This window comes from Falco rusticolus, chromosome 4, assembly GCF_015220075.1.
Source record: "Falco rusticolus isolate bFalRus1 chromosome 4, bFalRus1.pri, whole genome shotgun sequence".
In the NCBI taxonomy this organism is placed as follows: Eukaryota; Metazoa; Chordata; class Aves; order Falconiformes; family Falconidae; genus Falco; species Falco rusticolus.
The window spans coordinates 37,034,368-37,059,942 of NC_051190.1; the positions used below are offsets into that span (position 1 = coordinate 37,034,368).

The 25,575-nt window shown below is 52.3% G+C and overlaps 1 protein-coding gene across 1 annotated transcript in view; it reads right to left on the bottom strand.

Annotated features, from left to right (window-relative positions):
* LOC119145780 overlaps positions 1–23,998 on the bottom strand; it is a 116,535-nt gene extending 92,537 nt beyond the window's left edge. Inside the window, exons 1-3 of the mRNA XM_037382455.1 lie at positions 23,814–23,998; positions 4,973–5,166; positions 1,256–1,473 (exon numbers count right to left, since the gene is read on the bottom strand). Coding sequence (XP_037238352.1) covers positions 1,256–1,473; positions 4,973–5,166; positions 23,814–23,998 — 597 coding nt within the window. The remainder of the gene's footprint in view (positions 1–1,255; positions 1,474–4,972; positions 5,167–23,813) is intronic.
* Positions 23,999–25,575: the final 1,577 nt, after the last annotated feature.

Genomic DNA, 25,575 nt, shown 5'->3' on the forward strand with positions numbered 1-25,575 from the left:
GCCCTGCAGTAATCTGCACTGACTCTCTGCAAGCACCAGGATGTTGCTTGTGCTGAGCGCCCCAAGTCCTTCCATGCCTTTTGCACCACTCTGCACTGCAGAAGGGAGGCTGTGGGTGACAGATCCCACCGAGTTACTGAAAGACCATCTCTGAAAGAGGAACTGTCCCCCAGCATCTCCCCCCCACTCTCCTGGGTGCAGCTTCAGGCTGCAGAAGGCTGACAGACAGATAAAGCAGACATAGGTGCCTCACCCAGCTGCAGGACCACCTCATCTCCAACATCTTTCGGCCACTGATCAGACGCCCCGTCCTGCTTTTGCTCATCTCCATCGCTGAGGCATCCCAAGGCAGCAGCTCCCACAGAGCTGGTTCACAGGTGCCGCTGGCAGCACCAGGGTTGTGACCAGCTCCCCCAGACTCACCCCCATGGGCATCCACTGCTGCAGTGCACAGAAAAGCATCAACACGCTGCTGAGGTCGGAACTGTCCTCCCAGGGAAGAAAGGAAAACTTTGGGTTGCATGGGCACTCACCCCCCGTTCTGCTCCCATTGTACTGATGCTCTCACCCATTGCCAACCAACATCAAGTGTTTTTCAGCACAGGGACACCTGAGCCCTCATTACAACCCCAAGGACCATAACGAGGCAGGAGGAAGGCCATACGAACTCCTGTATCGGGTGTCTCTGGGAAAGAGAAGAGACAAAGCCCATGAAACATTGATCAGAGTCCCCTGCAGCTGCAGCGCAGCCCTGACATGTCCCTGCTGTCCTGCCACCAAGATGCTCCAGAGGGCCAGAAAGGGCTGAGCTGCCCCAGGGTCTCAGCGCTGGCTCGCTGCTCACCCCAGCCCCTTGCCGCACCCGTCCACTGGCCCAGGGCAAATCCTTGCAAAGACACAGTTGCTCAAGCAGAGGACAGGAAAACTCATTTCCTACTTTCAACCTTGTTTCATACTTCGGACAGCAGCGCCCAAGAAACAAGGCACCATCCCACACATCGCCTGGCTGAGCAACAGCCACCTCTGAGCCAGCGACAGCCGGCGGCAAGCGGGGAGCCAGAAACTGGGGAGCCAGGGGCTCTGCCACGGTGTGGGCAAACTCGAGCTGCTGCCACCATCTGCTCCACTAGGCTGGAGCAGCCTCTTTTTCTGTTGATTTAGTAATGCTGCACATAAAAATAGCTCTCCGACACGTTGGTGGTTTTGGGAAGCTACATGCCTGTGAATGCAGAGGGCCAGACACCCCGGTACTCACAAATTGCCGCCGCAGCTTGGTCTTGACACGCTCAGCCTTCGTCTCTGTCGGGTGGACGGCATAGCTGAGGGACCCCAGGTGGTTGTCAACTGACAGGCTCTTCCTCATGTAGAAGGACCGGGTGCGGAAGTAGCTGAATGGGGCATCCTCCACCGCTGTGCTGAGCTGGGGGTCCCTGGGGGGGTCTGTGCAGTCATCCTCCAGCCGCCACGCCTCCCCTGGGGAGCAGAAGTACACACCATGCCATCAGAGCCACAGCCCAAGCCACGTCCTACCCCTCCAGCCCAACAGTGGGGATGCCCAGTGGACAGTCCGGACCCCCGTGCCCACCCCACACCCACCAGCACGCCATGGGGTACAGGTGATGCAGAGCTCCCTCCCTGGAGGAGGTGGTACATCCCTGCCGCATGCCCTGGTGCACACCTTGCCCCCGCCTGCCCCAGGCGATGGCCCCTGCTCTCACCCTGTTCAGCCTCATGTACCCCCAGCCCCCAACAGCCACCCCTCCAGGCAGGAACTGGGCAAATACAGTTGAGCACAATGAAGTCTTGGCCAGAGTCAGGGCCTCCAGGTGCTACTGCAGTATGAATATTACTACTCAGAAAAAATCAGCAGACCAAAATCCTAATACTTTAAAATTTCCTGCTATTTAACTCCAACAAGTTTATCCCATTTAAAAGGGTCACTTATAATGAAATAAAAAAATTCACTCATTCTTCCTCCCCTCAAGTCCAATAAGATGTTCCACATTAGAAGTAAATGTTTGGGGCTTTGTTTTGCTTTTTAAGAAATACAGATCGTACAGTCAGAACCCCATGCAGCTCTTGCTGCTGGCATTCATGTTACACACCTGTATCAAACCTCTCTCCTGCAAGTATTCACGTGCTCTGTGCTTGGCGATGATAAATTTTGCTTTGTGAATGGGAAAACTGAGGTACCACAAATGTTGCAAATCGCAGATGGATTTACTGCTATCTTCTCCTCCAGAAAACTCTTTATGACACGGCCAAGAGCAAATCAACAGCCAAACCAAGGAAAGAAACCAGACCTCCGGTCTCCAAGCTCCTTGCAGCACCATCTGATGCAGCACTGCAGGGCTAGAGAGCCCAGAGACAAAACCTCATTGACGTTGAGAAAGCAGCGGCAGCAGAGGACAGTCAGCATCACGCAGAGCTGGCACTCCCAGGATAGGACCAACCACATTTCATTGCAACAAAAGAAAAAATATAACAAAACACAACAGGAAATGTCTCCATAATATCACTGCTCTGCTCTTTTCTGAGCAGCTTGGATGCCGCATGCTTTTTGCTGCCAACCTCATCTTTACATCTGGAGTTTGCCCTGCTTCCCACCCCCCAGCCAAAATCACTTCTCAATAGCCATAGCAAACAATAAAACCCTCTTGCTCAATTCTTGTAAAAATAATCAATTATTAGCTATTGCAGCCCAAAGGGCATCTCACATGATTGTCCAGAAACTCCCCGCCTCCTGCAGCCTCTGCCCAAAGTAAGATCATTTGTCTCTGGTTTCTGAAAAACCTGCCATCTTCGAGCGCAAATGACTGTGTCCCTGCTACACTAAGGCAGAGGAGCAAAACACTTCGAGAGTTCAAAGCAGATAAAGGCGCAAAGGTAAAAACCAGCCACAACTCAGAGAGTGAAGTCCAGTTTACCCAGCAAGGCTGAGGGCTTCACATTGAATATGATGAGACACGGGCTGGACTACCTGTGACCAGCTGCTCCATCTTCTGTGGCTCAACACACACATCCCTCCCTGAGACTCCCCGAGCTTCTTAGGGTATTAAGACAGCTCACTGCACGCAAAGTCCTGCCAGTGGATCTGAAGGCACCAAATCAAAACCAGCAGAACCGAAAGGACAAGAGGGAAAAGGCAGACAGCTTAAAAACGCGAACAAAGAGGCAACCTGGAGCACAGTACTACCTAGCATCACATGTGGGGGTTTTTTTTCCCTCCCCTACTTTCAATTTAATAAGCTGCTGCTGCTGCTTCTCTCCAAATGTCAACTCATACAACACAGGAACTGCTGTTTGAAAGCTGTGATTATTCAACGCACAAACACGTCAATCGAAGCCCAGATCCAGACTGCCACTGCAAGATAGCATCACTCCGGGGACACAGCAGGAAACGCCATGACACCGGCGCCGAGCCCGGGACAGACCCACCCCACAGGCAGGAAAGCCACACATGGAAGGAGAAACCAGCCTCACTACGCCACGTCCATCTACGATGGCTCAGCCACCACCTGCGCCACCCTCTGTCCCCTAGAGCATCCTCTCCCAGCCCCACGGCGTGCCCAGACACAGCCCCCATTGCTCTGCCACCCTAGGCAAGGGAGGGCCAGGGATGCATGCTGGATGCAGCCCACCTGCCAGGGTACCAGGTAAGGGACAGCCACCCGCAGTACCCACTGCTCTGTGTGGGACACCTCTCCCAAGGACAAGGAGTTGGGTTTCAAGCCCCACAGACCAACCGGGTCACATCTGATCTCACTGACACAATTTCCCAAGGATTTCATTACTCTTGGTCTCTCCCCCATCTCTCCAAGGGGATACAGGCAGCTGCATCCTCCAGCTGGACCAGAGGGCTGAAAGGAAAGCCACGGGTCCCGCATGCAGCAGAGCACGGCCACATGGGTCCTGCACACACCCAGGAGCACCGCTGCGATGAGTGTGGCAGGACAGGCTCAGCGACGTGCCAAGATGCTCTCTGTGCATGCCTTTTAGGAGAATGAGTAGCACCAGGGAATGAAACACAGCCTGCAAAGCATTAGGATTATTTGTTCAAGGGTTTGGACAGCTGCTCTACTGGGTAGCTCACAGTGATCTGTGAGCAGGTTAGATTTAAAAGAAAATTTAAAAAAACCAAAGGTGCCATTTGAAGGGAGTTGTTTTATAAGGATTTTATTTAGCACCAGATTGTCAGCCCTGGCTTGCAGGCCTTATCTTTGTTTCAGTGCTAATAATCCCTTTCCCCATCATTCTTATGGCCCCAGTGCAATCCTGCTGGCACCAAAAGCACTGAAACACTTTAGCCATCAGCAGTTCTGCCAATAAACTTGTTCAGAGCAGCTGGCCCAGCCAGATTAGTATTTCATCAGGATCAGCATAAGAGTAGAAGAACATGATAAAAACCCTCAGCTGACCTGAAGGTCAACACACACCACCAGGCTGGGGAGCGTTTGCTACAGCAAACCCCCATCCCAGGCCAGGATGACGGAAAGGGCACAGTAGTGTCATTCCATGCCACTGCTCCCGATGGGCACCAGCAACAAGTGCCCTGAAGCCACTTCACACTATAGAAAAGCACTTTGGCTTGTTGCAAAAGCCGGAGAGCCACTAAGGCAGCAGCTCACCCTGGCATGCATAGCCAGGAGATGCAGCTTACCCAGAGGCAGAAGGCTCCAAGCATCACCTCCCCACACCGGAGGGTTTCCACGAGCCAACTCTGCTTTTTCACAAGCGTAATATGAAAGATAGAGAACTTTAAGTAACGGGCTCAAAGAAAGGCTCAGAGAGGGGCAAAACACCCCAAACCTCATCAAGAAAGGCTGGTTTTGGAGCAGGATAAACCCCACACAGACTGCAGCTGGATTTATTTTGTTATTTGTGCCCCTGGTGAAGCAGGAAATATTTGCTAGGATTTTGCAGGCGCCTGGCAGAAAGGGGTGGAAGCTCACCACAGCACGGCAACACTCACCAGTGGAAGGGACCGTGCAGCCTTTCTGGTGGTCAGAGGCCGAGTGCTTCTTGTAGGGCTTCTGCTCCGGCATCTCCTCCCTGTACGCCGTGGAGTCGAGGAGGGGAAGCCTGCTCAGGACTGGGGACTGCGGGATGCTGGGCAGCGTTCGGGACTTCCCCAGGAGCGGTCGCTGCAGCTTTCTGTCCAGAGACCTTGGGGGGACAAAACACAGGGCATACCCCTTTCAGTAGCTCCTTCAAGCCAGAACCCTTCTGTAACACACGTTACATGCTGCCACCAGCCTGAGAGCACACGGTCCTTCCCAACACCACACTGCACCCTTCATTTGCAAAGCTGCTGCTATTTCAGTAGAGCCTTCTCCCTTGAATAGTGTATTTTAGTTAGGATTTGTATCTTGAGCTGCAAGCCATAACCAGCAAAAAAAGCACACGAAGCATTCTAGGACCCACCCCACCTCAAAACTCAGACAAGCAGAATTAAGCAAATAAACAAACCAGTGGGTTCAAGACTGAAGCGATACAAATTGCCCTACTTAGCACTGTCCGAGACACCAGAATGCTCTTGGTGGCGGAAATCAGGTTACTCAGAGGTCCAGGGACATGTGCTATAGGGAAGGTCCAGACTACAGCAAGACAGACTCACACAGCAGGCACTGTAGCAGTCACAAAGGTGTCGTGAAACATATAGAAACACAAGGTCAAGATCTCCACGAGGTCAAAGCTCAACTGAGTTTGATGATGAGGCTCAAAAGTTGCAGGGGGAACCAAGACACACGTCAATGTGTTCACAGCATGACCACAAGCTGCTGCCTCCTCCAAAACCCCAGAGCATGCAGAGCCTCACAGTGGGACATGGGAGCAGGTCCCCTTTCTCCTGTTTCACCCCACCACCTCCCTTAAGGGATGCTCCTCAGATGCCATCCTCAGGGATGACACTAGCCTAGATCATGCTGCAAAAATCCCAGAAATGGGATAAAAAAGAAAGGATGCCTAGCAGCAGTGTGGTGTGAAGGATGCAGGGGGAATCACCCTGTGCCAAGGACTACAGACTGGGACCACCTCAAGGCTGTTCCCCTGGCCCCGCTGTTCCAGAGCCCACACCTGAGCCTGACCGAGGTCACCAGCACACCCCCAAAGGGCTTGACCAAGAGTCCATCCTCACACAAGGCTGTTGCTAAACCTCACGCTGCATTGTATGAAGCCTTCAGATTTCCATCCAAAATGTAATTCTTAGCTGGTTTATGCTCATTTGTTCTTGTGCCAATATTAACCTTTAGATTAAATTATTATTCCCCCTCTCTGGTGTTTGCTCCCAAGATTAATTTCCATCATACCGCACTCACAGCCCCTTTTGGCCCATGTTTTCCTAGGCTGATTAAAGCAAGTTCTTTCTGTCTCCTCTCACAAAATGAGCTTCCGTTCTCCATGGTTGTTTCCACACCCTTTGCTTTCTCCCCCTCCAGCTCAGACCTGGCACCCTCCACCCACTCCAGAGCGCCACGCAGAGCTGAGCTCCCAGTGCAGGCAGCAGGGCAAGTGCTCTGCCTCCCTCTCTATCACAGCACTAAATTGTATCTTATTTCCACTAAGCCGGTCCTCAGGGTCATGCAGGGAAAGCCTATCATTGAAAAGCTCCTGACCCTTGGCAGCTGCCTGTCACTGCTACGTTTATTATGATCACTTTTCTCTCCCTTTACAGATGTGACAGCAGCTCCCAACTGGTGTCGACGTTCGATGTAGTCCACGGGCGAGCAGCAACATGGGGACCGTGGCAGAGCTGCGGTGCCACAAAGCCATCTCCTGTGGGATGGCAATGCCTGTGCATCAGGCATGGAGCGATGGGCAGGCAGCGCTCAGGCAGAGGACAGGAGCCACAGGTGCCGGGAGGCGGGTGGCCACCACACTCACTGCGGGGGCCTCCTACCCAGATGATGACAGATGTGTCTGTAGGAGCAAGGTCAGGGAGTGCATTTTGATGTTACGGTTCAGAAATGTATTACTTCCTGTGGTAATCACATTTGCTTTTTATTCCCAGGTGATGCTGCTCTGCTCCACAGAGCTGCTCCTGAGCACTCAACAGGGACAGCAGTGCCCCAGCCCTGCAGAGGCACTGCCATAGCAGCACCAGGCGCATGGCCCCACGCTTCACTTGCGTCGACATGAAAACAAGATACACCAGGATATACAAAGCCAGAATTAGCACCCGGAGTTGTTTCTATTTCAGTAAAACGTATGTACCTCTCATTGTAACACATCTCACTGGCACAAGACAACAAGGATGTAACTTAACACATCACTGTGCTGCATAATTGAGTCCTGGTCTCTGCTGGAGTTCAAAACGTTCTTTTTTTTTCTTGCATGTAATATTCAGTTCTTTTAAATGCACCTGTGTATAGCTCCATCACCTGCAGAATGGCATTAGCATTTTAAGCATCAACATCCCTTTGTGCCTACAGTGCCACTCACACAAATCACACGGGGGTAAAAAGAGAAGAATTCACACCCTTAGAGGAGCAATTTTTAAGTTGCATAGCTGCAGACAATGATTTATATCAGAAAGAGCAAAGCAGTCAGAAACCTGTTTAGATCTGAAATCTGAACTCAAATTGCCAGGCACACTCTGGCTCTGCAGATCCACCATCCCATGAGCAACTCCAGAGGCCTCAGCTGCAACTGGCAGCTGGGACCTAGTACCACTGGGAAGTCTACATATGCTTCCCAGGCAGGCTCCACAGCTAGGTGTTATCAAGGATACCACATCCCATTAGTAAAGATCCCTGATGGAGTGTAAAGCTCAATTAGAAAAGCCACAATCGATGCTGTTACAGCCTGTATTTAGCTGCTGTTCAGCGTTTTGGTAGAAAGGAGAGCACATAATGAAGTCTTGACAAGGGTGGAAAAATCCTTCTGGCTGCATGTGAGTGCTCAGGCAGGAGCCCAGTGACAGCTCCATCACTCCCAGTCCACGGCCAGATGGAAAAAACATGAGAACAGTCACCAGGGCCAGGTCCCCTGCCACCAGCCCTGGGGACAGCCACAGGCCACAAGCTGGTTGTGCCAGGCAGGGTGCAAGCCCACAAGCCCAGATGACTGCTCTAGCATCCCACCCCCCAAGCCACAGGCCATGACACACGGAGGACATGGATGCTTCTTCTCCAGGCTTTTATTGAAATCAAACAGGCTAACAAAAAAGCCACTGTGACAGACAAAAAAAAAAGGGGGGGCCCAAAGAAACAGAGGTGGAACACATCTCAAAAGATGTGCCATGTCCAGCACCTTCCCCATGGTGATGTCTTTACCAGATGGCCTCTTCATCACCCCAGGGAAAGAGAGGGGAAGGGCTGAGCAGAGATAAAGGGAGGAATAAAGAAAAGGTTAATGCAAGTTAAACCAGGGAAAGCCAGATCCTGCATCCCTCCTGTACACACACCCCCAGCCTGCCCTCCATGCTTATTTCAATGCGGGAGAAGCTGCTCTCCAGAGGCCACTTCCCAGCCCAACCTAGACAGGACAGAGTCCCCAGCTTACCCAGGGGAAGGATGGAGGAGTCACCATGCCAGCCATAGCACAAAAATCCAGCAACGCAACAGAGATAGCAAGCAGGAGGGAAAAAATAACCCTAAACCCTCTACTGACACAACCCAAAAAGAAGCCCAGTAAACCTCACCCATTTACACCTCCAGCACATCTCCTGGAAATGCCTGAGGACAGTGACCCTCCCAAGACATTCCAGTCCTGGGAAGAGGGAAGCCCTCACCCTGCCACAGTGCTCAGTCCCAGCAGCTCTCAGACAAACCCGAGCACACACTGTGCTAATCCAGCTCCCCTGAGTCTTCCCAGAGCCAGGCTGCTTGCAGAAAATGGGAAGGAGAGAAGGAGGTTCAGCCGGGAGCAAGGTTAAACAGCAAGAGGGGCAGAGGAGCAGGACACCAGCGGCGCCAGACCTCGCTTGCCTGCTCCAGAGCTGTGACCTGGTGACAGCCATGTGTTCTGACATGCAAGGCCATTTCCAAGCTCCAAGGGGTACAGTGCATGCCCCAAAGAGCTCACAGCCCCAAAAGGCAAATAAGGATTCAAAAACACAAGATGGAGGAGCCAAATGTTGCTCTTCCTCCTGCAGGTTCCCACAGCACTTCACCAGTAATTGTGGGTAGCTCCTCTACACCCTCAGTCAATTAGTTTGCTAGATCTGCTGACCAAAAGAAGTTTATAAAGCTAAAAGTTTGGGAAAGAACAGCTACATGAGGTACTGAGATTCACCCAGGACTGACAGAGCATGGCAGGGACAAGGGCCAGGAGAGCCCAGTAATTGCAAAGGGACACTGCTCCCAGATCTTCCCTGTTGGTGGCTGCTCCTGCCTGTAACACTCTACTCAGCCTGCTCCTCCAAGGAGGTGTAACTTAGCAACCTGACCTTAAAAACTCAGCAAAGCTTTCAGCTGGATTCAGGAAAACAAGAGATGCTAGGAGCCAGGAGAAGAATTTGCCCACCACAGCCCTCTCTTGGACTGGGGCAAGGGCAGATGTGCCTCTGCTTGGGGAGGAGGGCAAAGGCGGTGTTGCACCTCCACCACACCACGGTTGGGTTGGGAAGGGCCCTCTGCAGGTCATCTAGTCCAACCCCCTGCTAAAGCAGGGTCTCCTCCTAGAGCAGGTTGCACAGTCACACCCAGGTGGGTTTTGCTCATCTCCAGAGAAAGAGACCCCACAGCCTCTCTGGGCAGCCTCTTCCAGGCTCTGCCACCCTCACAGTAAAGATGTTTTTCTTCATACTCAGATGGAACTTCTTGTGCTGCAGTTGTGCCCATTGCCCCTTGCCCTGTCACTGGGCACCACTGAAAAGAGCCTGGCCCCATCCTCCTGACACTCGTCCTTAAGGTATTTGTACATATTTATAAGATTCCTTCTCAGTCTTTTCTTCTTCCAGGTTAAACATGCCCAGCTCTCCCAGCCTTCCCTCATAAGGGAACGCTCCGGTCCCTGCATCATCCTCACCTCCTCCACAGCCTGAACCACACAGCCTCTTACCACAGGCAGTGGCTGCAAGATGGAAAAAAATACAACACCTGCATCCATTCCCTGAAACAGCTTGCAGAGACCCAGCTGGGTGTAAGGTTACCAGCACAGGGGGGTGGGGACCCCATGGTGCCTCACCCCACTTTCTGTCCATGCAGAGGGGAGAAGCAGAGTCTGCTCCTGCAGGGAGCAACCAGGAGTAGAACTGGATTGTGGATGCCCCACCAGCCCAGGATGCAGGCCATGGCTAGCCCAGCTCCCAGAGCAAGGCACGGCTGTGCCTCCAGCACCCCAGGAGTGCACGGCATTCACTGGGTGCAAGCTCTGCTACAGGGAGGCTGCGTGCCACGGGGAGGAGATGAGCAGTGATTTGTGCGATGCTCTCCATCCCCACCCAGACCGCAGCAGGAGACAAGACAACACCTATCTGCAGCTGGTTTCTGCAGAGGGGCTTCGCAGCAAAAGGAAGCAGCAGGAGAGGTGAAGCAGTAGTGCCTTAGAAGTAATTTCTGGACAGAAGCACAAGGCAACAGTGGCAGCACCCTCTGGGATGCAAGTCACTGTGGTCCAAAGCAGCAGCAGAGCCCCGTGGAGAGCAGGGAGTGAAGTGTAAGGGGATCACAAAGCATTAGGAAAGCCTAGAGAAGAAGTCTGAGAGCAAGTGATACAACTGGATAAAATACAAGGGTGGCCTTGATAACCAGACCCCAAGGATTTAGAAAGAGCGTAGCCTTCACAGGGCACCTGCACATGTTCAAAACCACCACAGCTTGCTCTGGAAACCTTATCAACTGTGAGCAAACCCGTGAGTCACTGGTACTTATCCAGTGACCCTGTGAATTGTAAAGCCAGAGAAAATCACTGAGATCTTCCCTTTGCACTCAAAAAACACCCCAACAGAAATTCTTTTCTCACTGCCCAGTATACACACCTGAGTTAACTACCAGCAGCCAACCGAGAAGCCACAGTCCCACACCAGTTCTCATCTCACGGGCAGTGAGCAGTGACAATCTGCCACTTCCTTGCAGCAGGACCCCTGTCGCACAGAACCGCATTTTCAGCAGGAGAGGAGCAGTCAACATCATCAACGGAGGCAACCATTTTAAGAGAAGCCTGAGCATCGCTGCACAGGACAGCCAAGCCCTGTGTGCAGCCCCCTCCTCACCCTGCACACCTGCCGGGCAGTTCCTCTCCATCACCTGTAAGGTGCTTCTGCCATGTCCTCCCCTGGTCCCAAGAATGCCCCTGGGGCACGAGAAGTTCTGACAGTCCTAGTCCTGCACTGGGGACCACACAACCTCTCTTGCTTTTTGGGAGCACAGGGGAGGCAGCAGCACCCCTTCTGCTGTAAGCACAGCTGGTGTCCCCCATGCAGGGGGAGTTCAGCCATGCGACATCTCTCTTCTCAATTCAAGCCAAGCCTCCACAAAACTGTCTTCATACTGTTAGAAAGGTAACAGGGGCTGAACAGCAGAGGATGATAGCTGAAAACAGAGCATCTTTTATCTGGCTGTGAAACAGTTTCAAAGCAAAACAAAAACCAAAACAGCATTCAGCTTGCAAGGAAAAAAAAATTGTGAAGCTACAAAAATACCTTCCCAAGCTCAGCTGTGAGCTGGTAAATACCATGATTTCCACCAGCTGGTTTGCAAAAGTGTCCTCTCCTGCCACCTCTCAGGCTTGAAGTGCATCTCTCCAGCAGGGGCCATTGCCCAAGCACTGAACAAACCATCGCCCAGCATCAGGGGAAAAATTGCTTCTGCTCCTGCAAAACTGTGTTTCAATTAGGATGGGTAAGACAGGCTTCAGGGGCTGTCAGGAGGTGCAGGAGAGAAGGGTGCATACCCCACGTGCCAGGAAACACAGGGAGGATCTCAGCAAAACATTTCAGAGCTGCCTGGAGAAGCATCCAGCACCCATTGCCCGCTAGGAGTCCAGCCATGGCCCCAAGACCCTGCTCCCAGCACCCACCCTGCTGAGCTAGGGACCAGTCACCAAATATCCCAGAAAAAGACCAAAAGTCCTTTTGGTGGCAGCAGTTGCCCACTGAGCCCTGCATGCTCCCTGGCGTCACAACACCAGGCAGTCACTCCATGCTAAACACCTCCTGCCTCTCACCCCGCCACACCCTGACACCATCCCATCAGTCCAAGCTGGGCAACAGGCAAAGCCACCCCCGGCCACCCCGCCTCACACGCTGCTTCAGGGAAACAAGGTAAAAAACCACATTTCACACCAGCACTTCTGAACCCAAGCATCGTGGCTGTGTTTTATGGCAACGCTTCCACTTCAACGTTTACTTAAATGTAATTGTTAAAAAGGGAAAAGGAAATACTTTGGGGCCAGACACTACTATTCATTTATTCAAAGTATGTTGGTTTCTTTGTTAAAAGAACTTTTTTTTCTGGCTCTATTGCAGGCAGCAAATCAAATCCCCAGCCAGTGGTGAACTGTCCCCAGGCCCCCGCAGGGCTCTCCCCAGCTCAGGCTCACCCCGCGCCTTGCCGGCTGCCACGCGGCCCTGACCAGATGCCAATGCACAGACATGCTCTGTCCCTATGATGCCACAAGATCACCCCCTCCACATCCCACAGGGGAGAAGACGCCCCATGCACTCTCCTGCCCACCTGCTAAGCTGACCCACACACCAGCCTTTTGGGAGGGCTCTGTGCCTAGACCTGCTGGAGTTGCACCTCCTTGACAAAAACAAAATCCAAAGACAGAAATTCCCCAGGGCCAGGGAAAGAAGCAGAAGCACTTATGGAGTGTGAACATTTATCCTGCTCACGGAGTTCTCTCTGATAAATGGGGGAAAAGGGCAGATGAAGGTGAACACATGAATCCCCGCACGCCGGCACAGCTGACGAGCATCCTTCCTCCCAGCAGCTCTAGAGCGTGACCTGCATCCTCAGGAACCCAGTGCTGCAAACGCCCCAGGGTCCCCATGCTCATAGCCAGGCTTTGCCACCCAGGCACTCCCGAAGTGGAGAGGATGGCTGAAGGCACCTGGGATGCTCCGCAGCCAACGCAAAAGGCTCATGGACCACTCTGCAGAGGAGAGCACTAAGGCTGCCTCCCCACCTTATTAAGCAGGGTATTTTAGATTAATTAGGAAGCTCACCTAAAGAATTTGCACACTGGAATTGTGTCCCCAGGGACACTCCAATGACTCAGAAACAGGGGCAGCGCCAAGGCAGGTGAGGGACAGGGAAGCATGTTTGGGATGCAGCTGCTGCACAACAGGCATTAAGTCAGGGGAGAGAAGCTGGCTCAGAGAAGAGCAATGCCCACACTAATGCAGTTCCTTGCTTTGGATGACAAAGCTTGCAATGCCACGCCATTATTAACTGTATACTGATGTTTAAAGGTGGGGGAAGCTCTGATGGAAAGGCAGTAGGCAACCTGCCAAAGGCTGGGGCAGAGCAAAAACCTCCCCCTTTCCAGGTTCACAAGACACTGAACCATAGAGGTTGTGCCCTGGCTCCTGGCTTTTCTTTTGCAGTGATTACACATCTCCTGTTTGCCCTCAAAAAATTTCAGAGACAAAAGCTAATGAAGCACAAGTAACATGGACAACAATGGCTCAAATTTTAAAAGATTGGTTAACTTGCAAGATAAATACATAATTGTATGCTTTATATTTGCAAACACCTTTCAGGGAGGGTGCAAAGGGGGGTCCAGTGTGGCACCCAGTACCGCAGCCAACTCCAGCACACACCCCCTTCTCTCACCAGCCCTGCACCAGCACAAAATCACCCAGGCAGGACTGGAGCCACAGTGCACATTCACTGCAGCCCCCCCAACCCATCACAGCCCCCCCAAGCATGCCCACTGGCTGCATTGTCAAACTCCTGATCTTGTTCCCAGTCTCATGACACAGGGCTGGTCTCCCCTGTTGCTTCAAAATCCGAGTCACACGACGGAGGAGACAAAAAGACACTGAGATCATCTTGGAAAGGACACTGCTGCTCCTGACAAACATGGGGGAGACTCTCCAGGCACGAACTCTGCATGCTCATCACCTAAAGCATACAGGCATTGAGACATCAGTCAGAGCTGCTTGGTTTGTTTTAAATCCTATCATTTCTGCAGCATGACCAAGTTTTCCAGCACCTCAGGCTGACAACTGCAAAGCCGGACTGTCAGACTACTAACACCTGGAAAAAATAATTATTTAATTTGGTCGAAAAACTTACTTTTATTATAAGCTTGGACAGCTCCACCACTACCTGTACCGCATCAAACAGCACTACAAGGGGTTAATAGCACCGTTAGTGTGAATTGCTTTTACGCTATGTATTTTCTCCATATGTTTCCCGACAATATTCTCCTACTGGCTGCTGGGTGGGTGGCGCAGGAGCAGGCTGCAGCCACCTGCACTGGACACCATAGGAGGATGAAATCCCAAGCAGTCCAGCCCAGGCAACGATGGATGTGGAACTTTCTCAGCAGCAAACCTTCCCCAGACAAAAATGGCCTCTGTACCTCCTGATTATAAACGTGATGCTCATTCTTATGCCTTCAGCAAGTCATCAAGGTGGTAGGAATAAATAACCTCTGAGTTTCTGCTGCAAGTGATAGCCCTTTGCAACCCTGGGGATGCCTGCTGTGGGTGCACACCTGGAGACTTCTGTAACATGCACCAGAACAGAGTCGTCCCATAATCTACCTTTTAGCTATTTATTCTTTAAAGCAACAGGAAAATGTACTGAAGCTTTCCAGTTTTTCCATAAACATGGATGTACATCCAAGAAAAGAAGAAAAAAAATTTAAAAAAACCCAAAAGAGGTAACAAAAGCAGTCACCTGAATCCTGTGCACAGGGCTGGCACCAACGGGCCTGAAGCAGCCAGCGGGCACAAACACCAGCCCTAGTGGCTTCAAGTACCAAATGTCCATGGAAGCAGATGGGTGCTCCAGGCAGCAGTGCCCGCACCCAGCAGCTGCCTCAGTGTGGGGTGAGGGTCAGGGCTCTGCTCTGCTCCCCCCACGCTACAGCAGCTGCCATAGCCAGCTAACCAGAAGGAGCTGCTTATTCCTGCACATATTCTTTCCCATCAAAAAATGCAAACTAAAAATATTTTGCATAAATCTGTATAATTGCCAACTATTCCTACAGGAGAAAACACAGAATTTTGAAAGGGAAAAAGCAGTAACTTTTTAATTATTAAAGAAAGTATTCTGGTCTTCCCATCTGAAATATTCTAAACAAAAGTTTGTTTTTTTCTTTTCTGTTTGAAATGTTTCTTCCTGGGTCCGGAAAAAGCACCCTTTGTCCAGCCATCACCGCTCCCCTTCCTCTCCAACTCTTCAGGAGCGCCATGTCAGCCCACCTCCTGCAGGAAAGCATCGGTTGGATGCTCTCTCAAGAACAGCCCTCTCCACTGGGATGGCTGTTCCCCCAGCAAGGGACTTGAAGGAGATAACCCACTCAAATTTCCCCACAGAAGGGTGCCAAGCTGGGCACACTGCTGCTCTGCCTCCTATTTCCCACTCTCGCATAGGGGACAGTTCAGGGCTGGTCCCTTTTAGGAGGTATTTCAGCATCCAGGGATGCCGAGTGTGGTCCTCCATCCCCTGCTCAGCCTCCTGCACCAGGGAGTTGAGTGTGGCAGTGGGGCAATGGATAGATAACAGTCTGTGCTGAGACCTCTCCAAATCACAATGGCATCTCCTTCCTTCCCCCCAGAGCTCTGCCCACGTCCCCCACGGGCTCCACCACACTCCTCCAAGGCTCCCTGTGTACCACTCAGCTCAGCATCTCCTTGAGGCATGCAAGGGCACAAAGCCCCTTCCCTTCACCTCCAAAGGCAAGGATGCCGATGCAGCTAGGTATCTTGATAGCAGGGCAGCCAACATCCCATAGCTCCCCTGTGCCTGGCAGGGCCCCCCTCTAAACCCACTCCCAGCCAGAGAGCAGCAGTAACTCCAGGGGCAGAGTAAGACAAGCCCCCCATGCCACACAAGCCCGGAGCTGGGCTGCTTGGCATCCTCACGCACCCCAAAGGCTGCCCTGTGCCGGCAGGAGCAGAGAGAGAAGGGCAAACAGGGACAACCTCCATTCAGAAATTTTTCCCGTGCCAGCCACCACTTTTATTAGAAGCTGTTAAAATACACATCCTCTGTCTGAAATCACTTCCTTCTTCTCCATGCACAAGTCCCAGTGTGTACTGCTGGTGCTTCTGTTTCCTACCTGCGCACCCACCCAGCTGTGACTCAGTGCCAAAACAGTGGGTGAATTAGGAATTAAACAGTCTTTCTAGCAACTGTGACTCACAGGCCAAGGCTTTCTGCTGAAGAAGTTTTCTGCAGTCATGCTACATATGTAATTCCCCTTAATACCAGTATAACTTCCCCTTCCTCCTGCTACCCCACATCCAACAACCATTCCAAAAGGAAAGGATGACGACCCATTTTTTTTCTGTCTAATCCAGGCAAAGATTAGCTTCAGCTTGTGCAAAAAATAGTCAACTCCCAACCTCGCCTCCAGTCCCAAAGATCAGCTTTTAAAGGAGGCCAGCAACTAGGCATAAAGGAAGAACACCGGGTGTAAACCACATCACTTGTCTTTAGGTAACACATGGCCCCAAAACCCAAAGAGATAAGACAGAGCTCAGACGTGCTTTTCCAGCCTGTCAAATCCAGAACGTTTGATTTTCCCAGCCAGCTCCCAGGCCCACACATGCATGCTCTTACACAGGAGAGATATTAAACACATCTCTGCCTACAGCCACGAGAGCAGATTTTTGAGGAGCATCAAGAGGCAGGGAGGACCAGAGTAGCAAGGCATGCCTGGCTCCATCCACATCCCTTCCCCCTGCAGACGTGCTGGTGGCCAGTACCACGACAGTGTGGGAGAGGATGGAGCTAGCAGCCCGCTTTGAAACCAGCAGCGGTGGCCAAACTACTGGGTACTGGAACTGGAAATGCACCCTGGTGTTCCCCAGGGCACAGAAACCTCCATGGAGAACGAGGATGTGTCACGTTCTAGTGGAGAGGCCCCTTGCAAGGACAGGCTTGATGGGGGGAGAGATTTCTTCACAGTGCTGCTTCCCAAGCCCCTTCCTGATAGATAACAGCCACAGTGATGCAAACAACCAGAGAGAGCAAAGCTAAAAAGCCTCTTTAGGTTTAATATGCAAAGCCCAGGCAGCTCAATCAAGCAACAAAAGCTAAATGTCATTTCCTCCCGTGGCACTGCCACTCTGCTCACAAAACAGAACCGTTTATGTCTGACAGCTTGTCATCTTTGTGAGACACTGGGGATGCAGCGCTCACACAGCCTGGGGAAAAGCTGACGCAGAGGAGAGGGGAGGCAGACTCAGTCCTTCACCTCACCACGAACCACCAGCGCAGAGGGCAAAGGAGGCAGCTGTGAAATGCAAGAGCTGAGAGGCACCGGTGACCCCAGGAGCCACAACCACACAGCGCCACGCTGTCAAACCAGGTGGGAGAGCACAGCAGCAGCACTCACAATTTCAAACAAGCCTCACCTAAAAGCACACCAGCGGCACTTGGGGACAGCCATCCACCCAGCTGTGCCATCCGAGAGCAACCTGAGACCCACCACTGAGCTCCTCGACCCAGCATCTCTCCATATCCGAAAAAGGCTGAAGTCTTGAGCTCCACCTCGCAAAGCTCTTTCTCACATTCTTGCACGGCCACACAAACAATACTGGTCGAGTTGTTAAGATGCTGAGTGTTGCTGCCTGCTACACTTCACAGGTTTAACAGGCGCTCAGCACCTCTGCAAAGCAAGTCATGGTCTGAGTCACTAACACTGGATTTAGGGCTATTTCCAGCTCAGCCTGGTTAGGCATCAGCACAGAGCACTTCCACGCAGCAGCGATGGACATCAAATTTTAAATGTGTTTTGTTTTCAATAGGTTACAGTGATCTGATGCAGCAAAAATGCAAATCCGTGCACCCGCACACATTTTTCTGCCAGCCTCTCAGCAGGCAAGGAAGGTGTCAGTGCTGGTAAGTTTGAAATACAAGAGCCACAATTGCCTTACTGACTAATTGCAGGTGGAAATGTCTCAACCCAAAACACTTCCAAGTTCCTTGTTTTTTAAAATGCAGATATTTTTCCATATTGATGCATCCATTTGGAAACAGAATGGTTTTGTTCAAAACATGTCAAAAACAAAGTGGGAAGAGCCACTTTAACTACCAGCCAAGGTAGAGAGATCCTCGGTGCCCCTCTGGGGACAAGTTTTACCACACATTAAAAGCTTCTCACCCAGCTCAAGCTGCAGGACACAGTAGTTAGGAAAAATGGTCCATGCACATTCAAAAGACTAAATGCTGCAGGTGGGTACCCCAGACACCCCCAAGCACGCAGTGAGGCTGGCAGATGGACAGAGGCTCCCTGGAGCTCTGGGCACTGCCCCACCACTCTGCACACCCTGACTGGCTCCATCCTACTGGCTCTCAACTCCTACAGGTGCTTAAAACAGCCAGCAACAACTACAAACCCCCGGACTCGGACTTGGAATGAGGGGGCTGAGTCTCCAGCACCGCATCTGATGCGATATCAGGCAACTCTGTGCCACTGCCAACAGTACCAGGACAACGCACAGGGCAGTCCCACTCCAGCGACGGGGACTTTTGCAAGGCTGAGCTGTATCACAGAGGTGAAAGACCTGCTACCATTTTTAGATGTCTCACGCTGTGTGTAGCTTAACACAGGATTTGCTCCTTCAGTGCAGTTTTCTAGCCCCCAAATTTGCCAGTTCCTCCTCTTCCCCATCATGACCAGCATGCCTAAACACAGACGTGCTGCTAGAGCTGAAGAGATATTTTTAAACACCCTAAAACAACTAAGCACAATCCTGCCAGGAAAACATCGCCCACTACCCCTCCCCACTCACCCATCTCAAAGCCCATCAAGCTACACAGCAAGGAACACGGATCAGGGTATCAGCGTGGAAAATACCCACAAAGGAGGGGAGGTAACAGCTCCCTGTTGCAAAGAGCAGGTCCTTGGTCCAGCTTCTCCCAAGGCTCAGGGTAGGCTCCGATTGACAGCAGCAGGGACACCCAGACCCACCTCTGCTCTCCCTGCAAGTGCAAAGGTGGAGCAACTCCTGGAACATCATTCCCTCAGCTGGAGATTATCTAATGACATGGGTGAAACACACCAGGCAACTTGAATTTTTTATGTAATGTAATTCTTATATAATTTAATTCATTGTCAATTAACACCAGCTTCCAACACCAATTTGGGTATTGAGAAAAAAGGCACTGAACCTCTAAAGCTAACACCCTGCCTGCCTGCTCCCTGGTGCAAACACCAGCCACCTCTCTCCCCGTTTCCCAAGCTTAACTTCCTTGGGCTTCACCACAGGTGAGCCACTGCCTCCCTCAAAGCCAGGGAAAAACTCCGCTCCTGCAGCCCACTGAAGATGTAGGCTCTCCACCCTCCAAATTTTTAGGGGTCTTCAGTTCTGCTGCCTCTAGGGCCAAAGGGCTCCCCCAGCAGGATGCAAGATCCAAAACCAAGCACAAATCCCTCCTTCCTCTTCCCCCATCCTGACAACGGAGGGAAGATCTCCTTTTCCATAACTAGGCAGAGACCTCCAGATATGCACATCAAAACCCCTCTGCGAGGACTGTATGGGGGTCCGGGGACCATGGAGGAGCAGAGAGGTGGCAGCTATCAAAGAGGGAATGTGCATCAGCCTCCTGAAGCCAGGTGAGCAGATCTCACAAAACAGTACTGGGACAAGAGAGAAAGCCACTAAATCAATCAGCCTCCAAGTTCCTGCCTAGAGGACAAAACGCCTCCCCAAAAGCCACCCCAAAAGTCAGTATCTGGGATTTTTAATGATGCATCATTTGTTACTGCTGCAGGTCAGCTAATGCTGCCAGCATTGCATTCAGGCAGAGACCACCACCAAGCCTCCTTGAGAATTTCTCCAAAACCCATTAACTCTGTCAGATGACGGCAAATCCCCACTCTCCCAGAACCGCTGGGCTGCCGGGCCAACTGCTGCTGAGCCCAGGAAGGTGCCAGCCTGCTCCCCAGAGCTCCAGCTCACCCTGCAGCCTCCCCTGGCACACTCACAGCTGAGCAAGACCAGTTTCTCAGCCCAGTTACAAGACAATAGCCTTCCTCAATTTTCTGATCCGCTTTGAAAAGCTGCAGGAACCCAGAATTAGTTATCCAGACCTTTCAGTTTAAAAATAGCTCACAAAATAGATGAGCTATTTTGTATAACCTGCCTTTTCCTTTCATTACTCCACCGTGCCAGAAGCGGATCCTCTCTGCCCTGCCTACCAACATGCAGAGAGCTGGGCACAAGCACCTTGAGGCTGGCACCGCAAGATAATACAAAGAACTAACCCCACACACCCCAGCAAGCACCCCCAGCCCCTCCTGTCATCTTCCTACAGGCACCTGCACCCAGCACTGCAGCCTCTGAGCTGCAGAGAAATCAACCCCTGTGATGATCCAGGGTTTCATCCTGCACAAAGCGGTACAGCTCCAAAGCCAGTCAAGTTCAGCACTTGGTTCATCCATCAATGCTTCACCTAGATTGAAAAAAGTTACTGCAAATAAATCACTTACAGACTTTCCCAAGATCAGCTCTGGCTGGTATGTTTACATGAAATCACTACAGGAGTACAAGCTGCATGCTGGGGACACTGATCCCCAGCCTGTTACACCTGGAGCCTCTCAGCCCCTGGAGATCTGACTGTCCAATTGATTTAATAACGAGGCAACTACACCACAGCTCTGCAGAACATCCATCCTCCTGCTGAGCACAGCTGGCAAGTCCCAGGTTGAAGAAGCCTCCAGCTGACGTAACAGCGAAGGTGTAAATCACAACACAGCTCTGTGCCATAAGTCACAGCAGAGCAGGAGGGCACGGCGTGCGCCAGAGGCCCAAGAGCTCCTGTAAGCAGCACCTTTGCCCAGCAGCACTTGAACATGGGGAGAGACAATGCTATTGCCAAGAGACAATGCTTCTGCATAGAAGTTTGAGCCCACGAATTCTCAAATCCAGCAGGCTTACTCAACCCACCTCGTATGCATCGCTTTATCTGGAGGTGTAGCTTAAAAATGCAGGCATATTACTTAAGACCATAACTACACCCCTGCTAACCTGTTAGGTCCTATGAGAATGCGTGGGACTACTATATTTAGATATTAATAACTCCAGTTAGCGCATCCTCTTTACTGAGGACCTGCCTCCATTCATTTGCTGTCATCCCTGGGGGTTGCATGGCTTTGGCAAGAGCAGTGGGAGCCTGGCTGCCCTGAGCCATGAGAAGGTAGTGGGGTCTGTTAGACATCAAGCTGCTGAGCCTGGGATGCAGCACCTCCAGTACCTCTGTGCACATGGAAATGTGTGGTCTGAACATCATATTTCCTTGTTTAATTTGCCCACATTAGCATGAAGAAATGAAATAAAACCACAAAGTTGCTTAACAGAGCTAGAAAAAACACTCTCTAGAGTAAGGACAGGGTCAGACATGGCAACAGCTGCCTTCTGTTTGCTTTTGGATCCCAGCCGTGAAGCGTTCGGCTTTCAGGATGCCAGCAGCCAGCTCAGCTTGAGGCTAGGGGTGTCAGCTGGGGCTTCTCAATGTACAGGCATGGGGCGGAGGCGGGGGGGGGGCGGGGGGGAAAACAGGCAACATCTCAAGTAGCTTGGGTTAAAAGTGACACTGATTTCAAAAGCATCCCATACTTCAATCAACACTTATTTTTACTTCCATAATCAACTGCATGCAATCAAAGGAACAGGCTCAGTATCTGCAGGTGCACTCCCCTGGCGCTGGGGGAGCTGGGGGCACCAGGCACCAGGAACACTCTCTACATGCTCAGAGCCAGTCCAGAGGAGCTGCCCTGGAGCACCTGCATGGCACGGGGGGCAAAATACGCTAAGGAGCAGGGAAAGCACAGCTCCCTGCATCTCGAGCTTGGCCACACTGGACCACCTGGGCACTTGGAGAAGCTTCTTCTTGGGGGAAGCACATCCACCAGCCCCACACAGAGCTGAGCTTTGACAGGCAGCAGCCACGACCAACGTACAGTGAGCCACTCTCTTGCACAAGGGAAGCACTCAAAATACATCCATACCCAGCATCCCCCCAGAAAATTTGGTACATGAGCTTTACACCAGCAACACCACTGTTGCGACTAATACCCCAGAGCTAGGAAGGCACCGTGACATCTCCCATTACATGGGAAACCCCCCGGCTCATCCCAAAACACAAGATCCAGGACTGTAGCACCCTGTGCGCAGGAGATCGATAGGGTGCGGAGCTCCAGGAGCATCTCCTAATCTCCCTTATGCCCGAGACGTGGCACACGCTCGCTCTCATGTGGCGCTCGGCTGCACACCAGCAAACCCCAGGGACATGTCACGCTCCGCAGCACCTGAGGAATCGACCTTCCTCACACCCAGCTCTGCACCAGCACAGCAAAAACCTGAGGGCAGAAACCAGGGTTTCTCTCCACAGTGCCAAAAAAGAGCAGAACAAAGCTCCCAGCTCAGCCACGAATGTCTCTGCGTTTCCGGAGAAACCGCAGCGTGCTTTGAGTGAGCGGCAAAAGGGCGACCATCTCCTTTAGCCGCCGAGCGAAGAGGGGAGACAGCACCAGCACATCACGCCTTACCATCTCAGCAGCATCGCAGAGAGCAGCAGGAGGGGCCCAAGCAACAGACCTCCAACTTCTTTTTAATCTGCAGATGCTTTAATAACCCTTACAGAGTACAAGATGCTCAACAAGCAGAGAAGGTGGTGAGTGGGTATCTTGGTGCTATTTTTCCCCTCCTCCCACGTGTCCCCACATAGACCCACACTGCCCCTCAAGTGGAGAGGCACCATGTGCAGGTCAGCCAGAGAATCTGGGGACACATTGCTCAAGCTGGTAACCCTCTGCCCTACTGTGAGCCCACACAGAGGGGGAAAAAAAGCCCAGAGCATCATCAAGTACTAGCCATGTCCTACAAGCTGCTTGTAACATCCAAGGAGGGATAAGCCACCCAGGCACAAAGCAGTTTTCCTAATTGCAATAACTGTGTTTACATGCAAAACAAGGACATGCGCACCCTAAAGCTGGGGCTGGGCTTGCTGCCTCCCACCATGACCCTGAGCACAGCACCAGCGGCATGCTCCCAAGGGATTTCCAGCCAGCCCAGTGCCACCCCTCCACAGCACGTTCCCCTTATCAATCCATACCCCAAACAAGCTGATAATGAACGACATGTCTGTCTGCCCAGAGGAGCCCCCTCACCACTGCACCTTGTCCCCGAGCACAACCAAGACACAACCCCCCTACAGCGGCTGCGTGCCAAGAGGCTCCATCAGCCCCGCAGACACACGCACGTTCAAGTCCACTTGCAAAGCCACTTCTTGCTGCCCGTGCAGTGGAGGACTTTGCATGCAGCAGCACAAGGAGCAGCAGGAGGGAAGGGCAATTGCGGCACAATAATCTCGTTCCTCTAACATGGAGACAGTGCAGCAGCACAACACAGAAAGCAAAAGACACAGACAAGCAGGTACACGTGCACGCAGTCACCCAACAGACATCCGAGATGTGACATCGACACCTGGGACATGCCCTGGGCAGAAAGGCAGATGCCAGGGCACAAAGCCTGCCAGAGGTGTCCTGTGGCAATAAGCTGCTCAGGAGCCCTAAACAGTATCAAGGTGACGCTTCCAGGGCTCTTGGCTTGCTCCCAGCCCACTCCCCAGCCTCAGGAGAGATAAAAGGAAAGCAAAGCAGCAAGGACTGCATCTCCCACCCCACAGCCCCCTGGGCACACACAGAGGCACCAGGACAGACGGGCCACTGCCACCCCATACCTGCACTCCATGACACTATAGCAACAGCTCCCGCTCCGCCGGCCACGCCGCCCAGAGCGCAGCTCCGTCCTTGACTTCCTCAGACTGAAGTACTCCGTCAGCTTCCCGAACGAAGCCATGGCCCCTGCGGCGTCCAAGTGCACGCACGCCTGTGTCCCTGGGTGCCAGTACCACCGCACGCTCATGCATGCTACACCCCAGCTCCACTCGCTACCCCGCGTGCTCCATCAGCCCACGGGACCGGGAAGGGAGCGCTGCGAGTCAGAGAGAGAGAGAGAGAGAGAGAGAGACAGGAGGAGTTTAGCCAGGAATTACTTGCTGGACAGTCCACAGCGCACTCCACAGCCGATCCCTCAGATTTTGATGGTATTAAGCCCTGCCTCCCGAAGCCAGCCGCAGGCACCAGGCTGCACGAGAGCGGCTGGCAGCTGCATGCCTGTTTAGTGTGATGCTGCAGAGCTGAATTAAGGAGGAAGGGGTGGAATAATGCTGCCCACTGGAAAGGATCCCTCAGTAGCAACGGCACAGGTCTGTGAGTCCCCACAGCAAGTGCCCACTTGGCAGGTGAGGGAGCTGGCCTCTGGGGACGTGGCCCAGGGTGACTGTAGTGGCCCTCGGCCAGGCAAGGGGATGCCGTCTGGATCAGAAGATGATAAATCCCAAGAAATCAGCCATTCAGATGGATTTCCAAAAGATCTGTTCTCACGGCACACAGACACCAGCACAGTAGGTGGAGAGGATCCCCACTTGCTCTTCTTGTGGCTATTCAGAGTTCACCAGGTTTCCTCCCTCCCTGTTTTCTAAGGCAGAAGACACCCCTTAGCCTCCAGCAGCACCTACCTAATGATTTTCCAGCCTGTCACCAAACACCTGAGCAAAAGGAGGACAGACACTTAAAGCAAGCAAGTCTGATCAGTTAGAGGTCACCTGCGGGCTCTGCCCCCCAGGCTCCAGCACAAAGCCTTTCTACAGCAGGCAGCAGATAAAACACACGCTGAAAACCTGAAGGAAATCCTACTGCCAAACCTCTCCTAGTCAGGAGCACTTGTCTCTGCATCCTCAGTGCCTGACGCCAGCTGGGCGGAGGAAAAACAAGGGTTTCAGAAAAAAAAGAAAAAATAAAATCGCGCTACAGCCCCACAGAGCAAAGCCAGATTAAGTCAGTGAAGCGCATCCAGTGGAAGGTTTGTCTGACAGCGACTCACAGCCATGCCAAGAGACCCTCAAGGAAACAGCAAAGAAAACCGGCTTTAACTCAACTGGCAGACCAGCAAGCTACCTTTGCGTCCTCTTGATCCCTCCATTGTGGATGCTGTGTTAAAAAATAAACAAAATCCCATTCATCGCTACTTCCCTGCTTAGAGCCATCCGCTGCACGCAGCCTACGAAGGACGAGCATCCGCTGCCGAAAGCTGCCGCGCGCCTTGCCAAGCCTGCTTTTCCTCCGCCTTTATTTTCTTCCCTCTCCTCCAGGCTCTGGTTCGGCTTCCCGCTCCGAACAGAATGCCTGAAGCAGCAGGGTGCACCCCACAGAGCAGGAGTCCCACAGTCCCACGGCCCACTGGCCCCCAGGCAGCCGCCCACTGCTGGCGGGGACTCAGAGCCACCGCCACCACCCTTGCCTGCCATTTCTGGAGTGGGGGGGTTAATTTGTTTGAACCATCTCTGCTCCCTGCCTCCCCACTCCAGGCACTGACATTCATCCCAGCAACACAGCGAATCGGCACAAACCTGCACACAAAGTGGGGGGCTGGCAATGTGC